The 14,259-nt window shown below is 45.6% G+C and overlaps 2 protein-coding genes across 2 annotated transcripts in view; one reads left to right on the forward strand and one right to left on the reverse strand.

Annotated features, from left to right (window-relative positions):
* Positions 1 to 14,259, forward strand: part of wdr53 (WD repeat domain 53) — an 81,540-nt gene that overhangs the window by 44,040 nt on the left and 23,241 nt on the right. The gene's annotated exons all lie outside the window — the stretch shown is intronic.
* On the reverse strand, positions 71 to 14,190 carry cab39 (calcium binding protein 39). The gene is made up of 9 exons (XM_062473945.1): positions 13,971 to 14,190; positions 8,772 to 8,927; positions 8,317 to 8,481; positions 6,987 to 7,105; positions 6,707 to 6,875; positions 6,360 to 6,419; positions 4,770 to 4,835; positions 2,891 to 3,034; positions 71 to 2,035 (listed from the first exon to the last, which is right to left on the reverse strand). The coding sequence occupies exons 2-9, from the start codon at positions 8,883 to 8,885 to the stop codon at positions 1,847 to 1,849; spliced, it is 1,026 nt and encodes a 341-aa protein (XP_062329929.1). The 5' UTR covers positions 8,886 to 8,927; positions 13,971 to 14,190; the 3' UTR covers positions 71 to 1,846.

A 14,259-nucleotide genomic window follows, 5' to 3' on the forward strand; every position in this document is an offset into this window, starting at 1 on the left:
ACAAGTTGAGTGCAGAATAGTAAAGCGCAGGCTTAATGGACCATAAACAAATACCAGTTTCACAACATGATTCCTTTGTTCCAAATGTTTTTTCCTTTATTTCAGTTTCAGACTGTAGAGCCCAAGTCTTTTTGACACTTCTGACAGCGCTGGAGTGGGAGTAAAATTTCAGCCGTAAATCAAAACTTTTAAAAAGATTCCAGGACAACATCCTTTAAAGCGTATAACATGCAGCTGGTCGAGCAACATGCCATTTCTAACTGCGGTGAGGAAATGTGGGCCTTTTGCATTGTAGGTCCGTTTATTATTTGTTAGACTGATGGCTAACAGCTTATTTATTTACGGATGTCAGAACTCGATGGTTCAAGCACATTGATATTTGTACTGGAATTTAAAAAAAGGCTTAAATTTAAGGAGAAATGGTAGTGGAAACGAAAGAACCAATGAATGTACCAAGTAGATAGTTTAGGACACACTGGCCCCTGTAGTTACCTGGTTGCCACGCAACACTCCCACACACCAGGTCAACCATAGAAGAAGTACAAGTGTTAGAGGAGAAGCCATACCAGCTGCGTTCTCCAGCTAGCTACCAGAGCATCCCCACACTGCAGACACGCCAGCTTCCTGCTGGGTTTGCATCCCTCCCCTGCCACACAAGACCATCACATGCTTTTAGCAGTTTGTAGAAGATTCACAAATCTACCTGAACAAAAAATGCTAATATCAGATATAGACTACCGGCTTGACGTTCCACCACTGTAAAACTTATTTTTTGTCTTAAAGGTTAGATGTCATGTACAAAGAAAAGTTTCTCATCAGTAAAATGAAACGCAAATGATCATTGATCAATTCATCCCCCTTCCATCAATCTAAAAATAAGATTGATTAGATTAACCCCAAAATTTGATGTTCAATGTAATCCATATATATTCAAATGTCAAAAGTTCAACAACAAAACCAAAAATAATCTACAAAGCAAAACAAACGCCATATGTACATGTTTACCCTGTCTCAGAACACAATGCACCCAATCAGACCCTATGTATCCCCGTTCTCCTCTGACACGGAGCATAGAGGAGCTACAAGGCTCCAGGAACAGCCCCTCTCTAAACTCACCCATCGCTCGACCAGATGAATGGTGGGTGTGAGCTGGCACTGGACCTGCAGTCTGGAGGTTAACTGGACCAGAACAGCCATACACCTGGACCAGGCCTGTATACAGCCATACACCTGGACCAGGTCAGTATACACCCATACACCTGGACCAGTACAGCCATACATCTAAACCAGCCCTGTGTATAGCCATACATCTAAACCAGCCCTGTATACAGCCATACATCTAAACAAGCCATGTATAGTCATACATCTAAACCAGCCCTGTATACAGTCATACATCTAAACCAGCCCTTTATACAGTCATACACCTGGACCAGTACAACCATACACCTGACACATCTCAATGCTAGTTCCTTTCAATAACAAGTTTATGCTGTAAGAGTTTTCACAGCACAAAAGGATTCTGTCTATCGTTCAAAGTAGTTTAACTTTTGTCGTTTTTGTTGAGGGATACCTTCCATTCATCAATGTGCAAGAAAGCAACAGCATATATAATTTGTCTTGTTCTGTCTTGCTGAAAGTAAACTGGACAGCTAAAAATGAAAGAAAACTAAAAGTGAAAACGTGGATTTAACAGCAGAGGGGCTGGGGCCATCCAAGGGACAATGTTTTAGTTTGTTTCCTCAAATGTTCCTTCAACTAAAACGTCTTCTGCTCATGGGTGAGATGTCCCCCACAGCCCCCCGCCAGCCCTTAGGGTGAGATGTCCCCCACAGCCCCCCGCCCCCAATCAGGCGTTCAGGGGTGCAGGTCTCTTCAGGTCTCTGATCTGTTTGACCAGGTAGGTCTTTTCATCATTGAACTGTTCGTCCTCCGTTCTGTCGTTCTGGAACTTTCCGAGGAACTCGATGAGCTTGTTCTGGTTCTTCAGGAGAATGTCCAGGATGGGCTGGGTCTTGTTGGGGTTGGCTACGAACACCTGGGGGAGCAGGAGGGTGTTGGGATGTTTGGTTAGCTAGCACAACAACATTGTTGGGATGTTTGGTTAGCTAGCACAACAACATTGTTGGGATGTTTGGTTAGCTAGCACAACAACATTGTTGGGATGTTTGGTTAGTGTTGTGGGAAATTGATTTTTGGGTGTATAATGACATAACCTTCTAGAATGTTATGTCATTATATCAGGCAGGGAGGGGGATTGTGCCTCATATCTGTCTATATAATGAGATGTCTAAGGAAATGTGGTGGTCTTCTCCTGTATGTGTTTGTGTATGCACATCTGCCATGCCGAAATAAACCATTAACCCTTGTGCTGCCTTCGGGTCACATGACCCAAAGGTTCATAACGAACCACCGTTGTGTTTACCCAATTTTACCCAATACAAAAACAAATAACAATTATTTTCTTTTAACCATTGCAATGTGGAGGGTCTGAGACAGCCCGACGGTTAAAAGAAAATGCTTCACTTTGTTTTTGTATGCGGTAAAGTTGTCACAATACGACGGTGGGTAACAATGACTGATGGGTCAGAATGACCCGAAGAGAACACAAGGGTTAAGCTGCCTTGAGCTGTTGAAAGATATTTTGCCTTCGACTCCTTTTTTCTACTACCTTCTATGGACGTCTGATTTTCTTCAACATTAGCTAGCACAACAACAGTGTTGCTGAAGGACTCGCCATATCTGAATCAACTTCAGTGTGGGTGTCAGTATTGTGAAGTACTTTATCGTATTCATGAGTGGTAGGGCTAGTCAACATAGTGTCCTGCACTGCCCTTCCTCACAATATGCAACATCTTAAAAATGTTAACACCCAGTCTGATCTCAACGTCACCTTGAAGACATGGAACGCCTCAAACTGTATGTTGCGGCTCTTGTCTCTCAGCAGGTTCATCATGAGCTTCAGGTTGTCTGGTCTGCTGATGTATTTCGTCATGATGGTGAAGTTATGTCGGTCCAGGAGAAGTTCTCCCAGCAACTGAAACATGAAGGAAGAACATCAAATATTATTATTAACAATTTTAATTAATAAAAAACTAAAATAAAAAATATTATTATATGTATATATATATATATATAATAATTTTGAAATGGAGGGGGTTAGAAGTTCAGACAAGAACACATGGGCCAGACCGTGCAGAGCCTTGTAGGTCAGAATGAGAATTTTAAAATCTATACAAAACTTGACCGGGAGCCAGTGTGGGGTCTCCAAACTAGGAGTGCTCTGATCACCTGCCCTGGTCAAGATTCTAGCGGCAGAGTTTTGCACATACTGCAATTTATTTAATGTGGATTTAGAGACTCCTACAAGTGAAGCATTTCAATATTCAATTTGGGAGAATCTGAAAGTGTTGATCACAGAGAAAGACAACATGGGGTGCGGTCTTGCAATGTTTCTGAGATGAAAGAATTATGTTAACTTAGCATCAAAGATTACTAGGTTCTTAAAAGGAGAGATCACGTTTCAGTGGGTGCAGCCCAGGGGTAGAGCTTTGGACTTCAGATCAATAGGTTGCAGGTTTGAACCCCCCCTCCCCCCTGCCCTTTTAATATAAGCATCTGCTAAATTAACTCATTAATAATTAGTGGTGGGCCGTTATCGGCGTTAACGCGCTGCAACTCTTATCGGCGATAAAAAAAATATTGCCGTTAATCTATTCTCAAAGTTGGGTTTGGAGCTGGGTCTATACTACGCAAGCTATGATGACTTTCACCTTGATATTTTAGCGCGGATGTATACCTAGCCCAATTGCACTGTAGGGGGCGAGAACGAGTCTTCGAACCTGTGTGTATGCCTTGTGTATGAAATTACCACATCAAACGTGACGTGCTAACATGGATGCAGCTATGAAGCCGCCTGGTTTGCTTCAGGGAAAATGTATTTTTAAGAAGCTTCCCAATGGAAACCTCGACAAGACTAAGGTTGTTTGCACCTTGTGCTATGCGGAATTAGTTTACTGTAGGAGTTCTTCCAGTCTCAAATACCACCTAAACGCAAAGTATCCCTTAGCTAATGCGGAAGATGCCGGGCCAAGCACTGATGTAGCGCAGGGGAAGAGTCGTCGTCAAACTACGATGTTTGAGTGCAACCGAGGCAAGCCCGTCAGCACAGCTCTATCAGCCAAGCTAACTAATCTAATAAACAGTTAATAAACACAAGTACATCTTATTGAACATAATTTATTTTCATCACCAATTATCATAGTAGAACAGCTTTCTCAAGCAGTTTGTGATGCATTTTGGAAACAGGAGATGAGCTCCTGGTCTAATGCGCCACCTGGCTTGAGAAACCCGTTCTCAAAGACTTACTTTTAGTCATTATTTGGGTAGCACACATATTCTGAATGCCTTCGGCGGAATTCAAATGAGCCATTTTAATCTAGATTAATGCCAAGATTACAGTGAGATTAATCTAGATTAAAAAAATTAATCTATGCCCACCACTATTAATAATATATTCAAAACATTCCGACTTCATCCACCATATGGCGATAATGCTGGCAGCTCCCTCTGACCCCTCCTCCTCCTCCCTGCACGCCTCCTCCTCCTCCCTCTGACCCCTCCTCCTCCTCCCTGCACACCTCCTGCTGGCAGCTCCCTCTGACCCCTCCTCCTCCTCCCTGCACGCCTCCTCCTCCTCCCTCTGACCCCTCCTCCTCCTCCCTCTGACCCCTCCTCCTCCTCCCTGCACGCCTCCTCCTCCTCCTTCTTACCTTCAGAGATTGCCTTTTAGTAACGTAGTTCTCAGAGTGAAGCAACTTCTCATATTCGCTGAAGAACTGGATAAAAAGAGAAAGATAGAGGGGAGAGAGGACAAGAGGGAGAGAGAGAGAAGGACAAGAGGGAGAGAGAGAGAGAGAGAGAAGGACAAGAGGGAGAGAGAGAGAGAGAGAGAGAGAGAGACAAGAGAGAGAAGGAGAGAGAGAGAGAGAGAGAGAGAGAGAAGGACAAGAGGGAGAGGGAGAGAGAGACAAGGAGAGAGAGAGAGAGAGAGAGGACAGGAGAGAGAGAGAGAGAGAAGGACAAGAGGGAGAGAGAGAGAGAGAGAGAGAGAGAGAGAGAGAGAGAGAGAGAGAGAGAGAGAGAGAGAGAGAGAGAGAGAGAGAGAGAGAGGACAAGAGGGAGAGGGAGAGAGAGAGAGAGAGAGAGAGAGAGAGGACAAGAGGGAGAGAGAGAGAGAGAGAGAGAGAGAGAGAGAGAGAGAGAGAGAGAGAGAGAGAGAGAGAGAGAGAGAGAGAGAGAGAGAGAGAGAGAGAGAGAGAGAGAGAGAGAGAGAGAGAGAGAGAGAGAGAGAGAGAGAGAGAGAAGGACAAGAGGGAGAGAGAACAAGAGAGAACAAGAGAGAGGACAAGAGAGAGAGAGAGAGAGAGAGAGAACAAGAGAGAGAGAGAGAGAGAACAAGAGAGAGAGAGAGAGAGGACAAGAGAGAGAGAGAGAGGACAAGAGAGAGAGAGAGAGAGAGAGAGAGAGAGGACAAGAGAGAGAGAGAGAGAGAAAGAGAGAGAGAACAAGAGAAAGAGAGAGGACAAGAGAGAGAGAGAGAGAACAAGAGAGAGAGAGAGAGGACAAGAGAAAGAGAGAGAGAGGACAAGAGAGAGAGAGAGAGGACAAGAGAGAGAGAAAGAGAGAGAGAGGACAAGAGAGAGAGAGAGAGGACAAGAGAGAGAGAGAGAGAGGACAAGAGAGAGAGAGAGAGAGGACAAGAGAGAGAACAAGAGAGAGGACAAGAGAGAGAGAGAGAGAGAGAGAGAGAGAACAAGAGAGAGAGAGAGAGAACAAGAGAGAGAGAGAGAACAAGAGAGAGAGAGAGAGAGAGAGAACAAGAGAGAGAGAGAGAGAGAGAACAAGAGAAAGAGAGAGAGAGGACAAGAGAGAGAGAGAGAGAGGACAAGAGAGAGAGAGAGAGAGAGAGAGAGAGAGAGAGAGAGAGAGAGAGAGAGAGAGAGAGAGAGAGAGAGAGAGAGAGAGAGAGAGAGAGAGAGAGAGAGAGAGAGAGAGAGAGACAAGAGGAAGAGAGAGAAGGACAAGAGGAAGAGAGAGAAGGACAAGAAGGAGGGGGGGATTCATCTGCTGCTCGTGTTGAAGCAGTACATTTGTTCTGATCTCACAGAGCGTGAGTTTGTTGTCAGACCACTAGCTCACATATATTACCGCTTCTCAAAAGGTGAGTAATTATTCCTCAATTACCAAATCAAATATAAAATCCCCCAAATAAACGTAGCTTGGCCTCAAGTGACTGCAGTTGTTGCTTAACACATGTCCAGTTACATCATCAAAAGAAGACTTGTACGTGTCTGACTCACCCGGTCATAGTGCTGCTCCAGGAACTCTGCACTCATGAGTTTGTGTCTCGTCAGTAGATCCTACACAGAACAGGAACGTCTGTTACACACAGCCGTGCTCTACAACGTCTTCATTTTTTACTAGTCTCATCCTAGTTCTGTCAAGAGTAGTTCCTCCTGTCTTCCGCCTCCCCCTAATCTCTGCCATCCATCTCCTCCTCACCCTCCTCCCCGTAATCTCTGCAATCCATCTCCTCACCCTCCTCCCTGCCCTCCTGTGTCCTTGACTCTCCTCTATTCCTCCACCCTCTGTCTCCTCCTCTCTTACGGATCCCCACCCATTGCGTCCCCTATTGAAAGAAACTCACTTTGAAAGTGGCAAAAGCGTCCGATGCGATGTCAAAAGTGGACATCTCCACGTATCTGAAGAAGTCGTAGAACTGCTCTGAGGAGAGCGTGATCTTGGCCAGCGGCTCGTGGCGGATGCACTCCCTCAGCATGATGCCACAGTTCAGCGCGATCTCCGGCGCCTCGTACCTGAGAGCACAACATCACCACATTACACGTGTGTGTGTGTGTGTGTGTGTGGAGAGTGTGTGTGTGTGGAGAGTGTGTGTGTGTGTGTGGAGAGTGTGTGTGACCCCTCACCCCTTCAGCAGCATGAAGAGGATGTTCTGCTGGGTGCAAAGGTACTCCACCGTGGGCGTGCGTGTGCCGATCTGCCGTCTCAGGATGTTGTTGAAGATCTGAGCCACATCCTTCTTACCCTGGAGGGAAACACCACAGGAGAGAAACACCACAACACCATCATACAGGAGAGAAACACCACAACTCCATCATACAGTAGGGACTGTGCGATGGTTCTGGGCAGAGAGAGGGAGTTGAACCTGCGACCTGTGCGATGGTTCTGGGTAGTCTACCGTTTAGGCTGGCTACAGGTGCTGATCTGTGGGAGTCTGTGAAGCCCTCTGTGACACTGCTTGTAAAAACATGTAGGTGTAGGCCTATAAGTCCAATAACTTGGATTTGATTATGTAAAAAAAAAAAAAAGCATTTTCAAAGGAAGTCACGTGACAGGCCCTGCAAGTACGGAAGGCCCAGTGGTGCCCCCTCGTGTAAAAACCAGCGACTTGCATGCAAAGCAGTGTGAGATACCTGGCAGCACGAACAGGTAGCAATAGAAGCAAACCCTATTCTATGCGTTTATTAAGGCATGTGAGGAGAAACCTCAGTATGTTGTAAATGCCCAGGTCCAGGGCTAACCCGCTAATCCTAACCCAGTGAATGCCCAGGTCCAGGGCTAACCCGCTAATCCTAACCCAGTGAATGCCCAGGTCCAGGGCTAACCCGCTAATCCTAACCCAGTGAATGCCCAGGTCCAGGGCTAACAGTCGGGTGGTGGAGCCAGAGTCTGTGCAGTCGGGTGGTGGAGCCAGAGTCTGTGTAGTCGGGTGGTGGAGCCAGAGTCTGTGCAGTCGGGTGGTGGAGCCAGTCTGTGCAGTCGGGTGGTGGAGCCAGAGTCTGTGCAGTCGGGTGGTGGAGCCAGAGTCTGTGCAGTCGGGTGGTGGAGCCAGAGTCTGTGCAGTCGGGTGGCGGCTAATGACATTTTTCTTAATGTACCATCCCTTAACATGCAGGGGCGGTACTTATGACCTATACTGCAGTCAGCCACCAGGGGGCGATATAGATGTTTTGGCTTCTCTTTTCAGAGTTGTTATACTGTGCATTATTTTTACAGTCTATGGTACTCATCGACAGTCGATCAGGTGTAAATAACAAGGGCAACTTGGCTTAAACATTAGTCGCAAATGAATTGAACTTTTGAGGCAACGAGCAAGAAGCGAATTGCCAGTATGTGTGAAAACAGCTTAATCTCGTGCGTCAGGTATTTTGAATTTTGAGGAGAACTTCAATCCTGTCCTCCACTTACAGACACAAGTCATGCTTCAATGTTTCCGCTTCACCCCCTCCCACACACCTCGAAGTCTATGAGCTGCAGATGTGCTATGAGGGAGCTGAGCAGACCGCTGTTGTACAGCTCCTGGGCCAGCTGGGCCACAGCCTCCGTCTGGGGCTCCTTGTCGCTGGTACCGTACAGCACCTCCTTCATCAGCACCAGGCTCCTCGACACCTCCTCTGAGGCCTAGCACACACACGCACAGATAGATAAACACACAGATACAAACACACATACAGATACATGTACACATGGACGCAACCACACACACGGGCAGAAACATTAGCTCATCTGAAACCACACTTTCACCATACTATGAGAGGCCGGAGAGAGGGAGAAGGAGAGAGGGGACGGAGGGAGGAGGTAAGAGAGGAGGAGAGGGGGATGGGTGGGAGGAGTAGAGGGAAAGGAGGAGAGAGAGAAAGAGAGGGAGGGAGAGAGAGAGGGGTTGGAGGAAGAAGGATAAAGCTTGGTACCTTCTCAGCCTTCTTGTCAGAGAGGTCATGTTTCTCCAGCACCACCATGTTGTCCTTGAGGTTCTTCACGATGTCCGCCGGTGACTTGTGGGACTTGCCAAATGGGAATGGCATGGTTACCGGTTACCAGGAGCAACAATGCAGTGAGTGGTCCACCTGTCCATTTGGCGAGGAGGGAGAGAACGTTGACATGTAATTACATGTTATGCCGTTATGACATGTTATTCAATCTGCAACTAATACTAGGGGTGGAACAATATGTTGTGGTACAATATTTGGTGATGCAAAGTTTAACAGGCTAGGGTTGAGTATCGAGAACCGGTTCCATTTTAGAACCAATTCCAAATTTCCATGAACCGTAGATTGGATAAGACGCGCACTTCGATTGCTCACTTTGGTTCCTAACTTTATCACAAAGGTTATTGCAATCCCTTGGTGGTATTTTTCCGTAGATAAAATTTGCAAGAGGTTTCTTCCACACTGTCGATGGTCTCATGGTCACATGGCTGCAGGCTGGTTGGATTTACAGCTCAAATATAAAACCAAAACATGTCTAGCTTACTGCCTCTCCATTAAATGATGGCCTGACAAAATGAAACCAAAATGGCAGAGTGGGGCACAAAAAAGACAAAATTGCTGTAAAGCAAATTCCATGATTTGCTTCTCAGTACATTATATACGTGTGAAATTAGTTCCTGAAAGCATGTGCAAAGCGCGAAAACTTTGTCGCACTGAAATGTGGAGCTAGACCGTAGAACAGTTTCTCTTCTGTTTTCAGATCAGGTCTTAATGGGCGGAGCCAAAAAATCACAGATCTACGTCACTTTGACCGATCTACGTCAGATCACTGAATGGCTCCTCCTGCTGTACTGTTATTGTAGCCTACAACAGCTAGCTTCAGGATGTCTCCCTCCACCCGCAACTGCATCTTCCCTGGAAGCAAGAAGCTATTTAATTTCCCTATTGATGAGGAAAGGAAAAATAGGTGGATTGATTTTGTGAAGAGCCACGCTGATGGAAAGCTTCGGATAAACTCCAACAGCCGCCTCTGCAGTGACCATTTCACGGCGGATAGTTTTAACATGGACCAGAGACGGACGGGGTTCAGGGACACACGGCTACTCTTGCAGCGCGGAGCCGTACCGAGCATCGCCCGGCCGTTCCTCCTCCGGTCGCACCTGGACCATCCACCGCCGCCAGCAGTTCATCACTCAGTTCGGTGTGCTTGTTATAATTATCCAGAGGTATCTCTGCTATGAGTTAGTGCAAACCGCTAACTTTACATTAGGCTACTCGGTGTAGAATGATGGTATTTTGGTGAAATGGTAGCTAATGTGCTAGAAGTAGTTGGAGAGCTCACTGTCTGCTGTCTCTGGTGTCCATTTTTTTAACTCCTGTATTACAGCTGAGGGGAACATTTCATTTATATGCATCTGTATGTTTCACTCATTGAACAAATACATTCTAATTCTATACTGTTTTGTTCGGCTTGACGTAGCGTCTATTATCTGGGTCGTAGGTAGCCTACTTGAGAGAGGTGGCGCCTTCCAGCGAGGGGCGGAGCTTCAGCTCCTTCAGGCGACACCCCCCCCCCCCCCAGTCTCAAGCAGAGAAGACTGCTGATTTTCTCACGATTTCAAAGCCTAATTTAACATACTTGTCTGTGTTTTTTTTCATTTGAATTTGGATGGGTAGTTAATAATACATTCTTCTGTGGTGTGGTGAACTTAAACTCATTTTCGATTCCACTTTACAGGATCTTTGAACTAATTCGAGGGATTTTCTCCGTGTTTTTGTGGCGAAACAGCAAGACAATCTGTGACATTACAGATCATACCAATACTGAGACTCCATAAAGTACAAGTCAGGGCAGAATGACACTGGTGCCGCTGATAGACACGTTGAACACCAGTGTTATCAGGCATTTCCTGGTGACGCAAATGTTGATGATGATAATCAATAGCACAAATCTAACAACCACACCTACGTCCATGAGGCCTAAAGTACTCCAGTGCTTCACGGTTACTCCTGACCAGTGATGCCGGTAACGCGTTAGATTACTCGTTACTGAAAAAAGTGGTCAGATTAGAGTAACGCGTAACTATTTCCAAACCAGTAACCAGATTAATGTTACTTGTCCAAGTCACTGTGCGTTACTATTTTGTCATTAATGGTAAAATATATATTTGATTTCTTCTTGCGTCTCTGGGAGTTAAGCCTATGCGACAATTAAGTCACGTTTTCAGCACAAGGGTCACGTCACGTGTATATACATAGACCTACCTCTCAGCGACACAAACAACAATGTAGCTAGCAGGAGAGAGAGAGATGCGCATTTTCGAGTTGGAAATACAATCACTATTTTGAGTATTTGTCAGCTAAAGATGGAAATATCAAGGTTCGTTGTACACTCTGTGCTGGTGGCGACAAAGTGCTATCAAGCTACAAAAACACGACGTCAAATTTGAAGAAACATTTGGAGTCGCAGCACTGCACAGTCAAACTTATAGAGCTGGTTGTCAATAGGTGTGTTCAACTTCATGCAGCGCCGGAGACGCCTGCAGCCGCCTGCAGCCCGGCTGACTTGAAGCAGCCAATGGCATTCTCAACTTCAAGGCAGCCGGCCGCAGCCGGCTGTCGGCGCCGCCGGTGCTACATGAAGTCGAACGCACCTATTTTTATGTTGAGGCGGCGGAGGTGTTGTCGGCAGCTGCTGAATGTAACTAATAAAGTAACTTGTAATCTAACTTAGTTACTTTTAAAATCAAGTAACTTGTAAAGTAACTAAGTTACTTTTTAAATCAAGTAATCTGTAACATAACCAAGTTACTTTTTCAAAGTAACTGTGGCAACATTGCTCCTGACTGCTCACTGATAATCAGCTGTGATGGGTTAGGGTTACTGGATTACAAAAGTATGTGTGGGCTATGTGCTATCTTTGTGACACACAGAGCATTCTTTACCTAGTGCTTCACACCTGGACACACACTGCCCAACCTAAACACAAACACATCTAAACAAACACACACACCGCCAAACCCAACAAACACACACACCGCCAAACCCATCTAAACAAACACACACAGCCAAACCTACCTAAACAAACCCACACAGCGCCAAACCCATCTAAACAAACACACACACCGCCAAACCCATCTAAACAATCACACACAGCCAAACCTACCTAAACAAACACAGGTCGGTCTATCTCTCAAGTGTATCACAAACAGACAGACGTTTTACACCAGACACGCCTTTAACACAGGTCCCCAGTAAACATAAGGGGAGGTTCAACCAGCATAAAGCCATCAGTTTAAACCAGGGGTGTTCAATCCTGGTCCTTAGGACCCCCTGTCCTGTATGTTTGAGATGTTTCCCTGCTCCCACACACAACGTGTAAATCCATATTCAAGGTTTTATCTGACACACTGCCTGAGCCACCCATCCATATTCGTGTGTATTCAGGGAGAATTCCGACACAGGCTGAATAATTTCCCTTAGTCATCAGCCACATGTATCAAGTTCCCCAGGTGGTCAAATCCGCCTGAGAGCTAAAGAAGCTTGTGAATATAACGTGATCCCTTTGGAACCCTTGATGTCAATGATTAGGTAGCCATGACAACACAGATTCAGCATTGAAACTCGGCTTGTGTTGATGTTAACTTGGGAAATACTGTTCAGCCACTATAACATTACTATACGATGCAATACTAATATTATGCTTTATCTTACGTTACACAAAAATTTCCTCCAGTGATGGTCAGCCCGCTGTCATAGCTGGCTAGTGCCTAGATATCTAGCTCTAACAATTACTGTACAGCACGACTGGCAGCTTCGGTTGAGTTAGAGCTAGCTAGACTAGTACTAGCACCACTGTGGTCGTACGTCGTCACACGAGAAATGCGTATGGTAGCTAAACTCGTGACAGCGAGAAAGCTGGCAAGCCAAAGTTACTTGGCAAGCAAACGCAAAAACATAATTAAAATAAACTCTTGCGTCCACTGGCATTGCTATCTTAACTACAGTAGCCTAGAGCTGCTATTAATAAGTGGGTAACTAGCTTGACAGTGTTCTCACTTGGCCAGTCACGTAAAGAGCTAGCCTACATCGTGTACTACTAGCTTAATAGCTACCACTATGGCTAAATGAACCAACCCTGTTATCCGGTTTTTGCCAGATACAAGAAAGTACAGCAATATTTGTAATCTAGCCCGCTAGGCTAGCTATGCCACGCATAGAGCAAATCCATAACACAGCAAATGAATTGCCAGCTAATTTCGTCAAATTTCATAACGTTAAACAGTGGTGAAACAGCACTGCTAGCCTGTAGCTGTTGCACTAGCATAGCAAGGATGGCGGACTGGGCTAGCTAGGCTCCAGTACTAGCTGGCTGGTATTTCAATCTGTGCCTAGATTGCGATTTATACAATGACAATCGGGGGGGGGGGGGTTAACTTCGAGCGTGTATCGACCCCCCCGACCTGTGGTTTTGATCTCTTTTTTGGGGGGGGGGGGGGGGGGTCCAAGTCCTAATTAGGGGGGTCAGACACCCCCCAAACCCCCCGCGTAATTCGCACCCTGTCTGTGCCCACTCATAAATGAACACTGCCAACATGCATCTAGATACATGGACGGTGTCCACAGAATATTTTCACAAACAGGACTTTTATTTTATCGTAAGATCATCAGTCTTGACGGGACGCTAGCAAATTATAACATGTGCAACAAATTAAGAGTCTAACTGTAGGCTAGAGTAGCTAGCCCTAGCTGTACCGTCGCTAGATGGTTAGCTATCTAAAATGTCAAGGTTCGAATATCAGGTCTCCTCCTGAGTTCACTTCTAGTTAACTAGTGTCCTATACCCAGTGAATGTTAACTAGACTACTGTACACAACAAACAAACGGTAAATTCGCTATGCTCTAGTGCTACTCGTTAACAAGTACCTAACGTAGCGTAACGACCAGATGGCTACATGAGTTCGTATTTTTGCAGGTGCATTAAGGCTAACTACTAGTCTTGTTAGCTTTAGCTGACCAGAAAAACTGTGCTAACCCACAAGCTTCCTTTAGACAGGCCGCACGCAAAACCAAAAGATTCTGAGCTCAGTTAGCTAGGCTAGCTACTTCAGTTACCTACTGTAGTCTACTAATAACAAAATATCTGCAGCAACATTAGATTAATATAGCTACTATTCATACCTCTCAAACTCTATATTTTCTGTGTCCACGTAGTTGACTTGATGGTGAAGTACAATCAAGATGTTCAAACGGACGAAACAACTTCTTTGTTTTCCTTATTTGTCGCCTCCCCTTGTTAGAAATGTTATGTTATACGACAGCCTCTCTTGCTAGCTGGGAGGGTGACTAACTTCAGGCTAACGTCAGTTTCCTAGCCAGCGCCTCTTGCGTGTGATGACTGCGGTTTGAACCAATGTGTAGCCAGAAAGAAAGGAAGTACTTCCGTGCCACAGTTTTTCAAACGAAATAC

This window comes from Osmerus eperlanus, chromosome 11 (genome assembly GCF_963692335.1).
Source record: "Osmerus eperlanus chromosome 11, fOsmEpe2.1, whole genome shotgun sequence".
Classification (NCBI taxonomy): Eukaryota; Metazoa; Chordata; class Actinopteri; order Osmeriformes; family Osmeridae; genus Osmerus; species Osmerus eperlanus.

Coding starts and splice junctions, on each gene's coding strand:
- cab39 (XM_062473945.1), bottom strand. CDS start 8,885: ATGCCATTCCCATTTGGCAAGTCCCACAAGTCACCGGCGGACATCGTG. Junction 8,482..8,771: donor CTGACAAGAAGGCTGAGAAG/GTACCAAGCTTT, acceptor TGTGTGTGCTAG/GCCTCAGAGGAGGTGTCGAG. Junction 6,876..6,986: donor CTCTTCATGCTGCTGAAGGG/GTGAGGGGTCAC, acceptor TTGTGCTCTCAG/GTACGAGGCGCCGGAGATCG.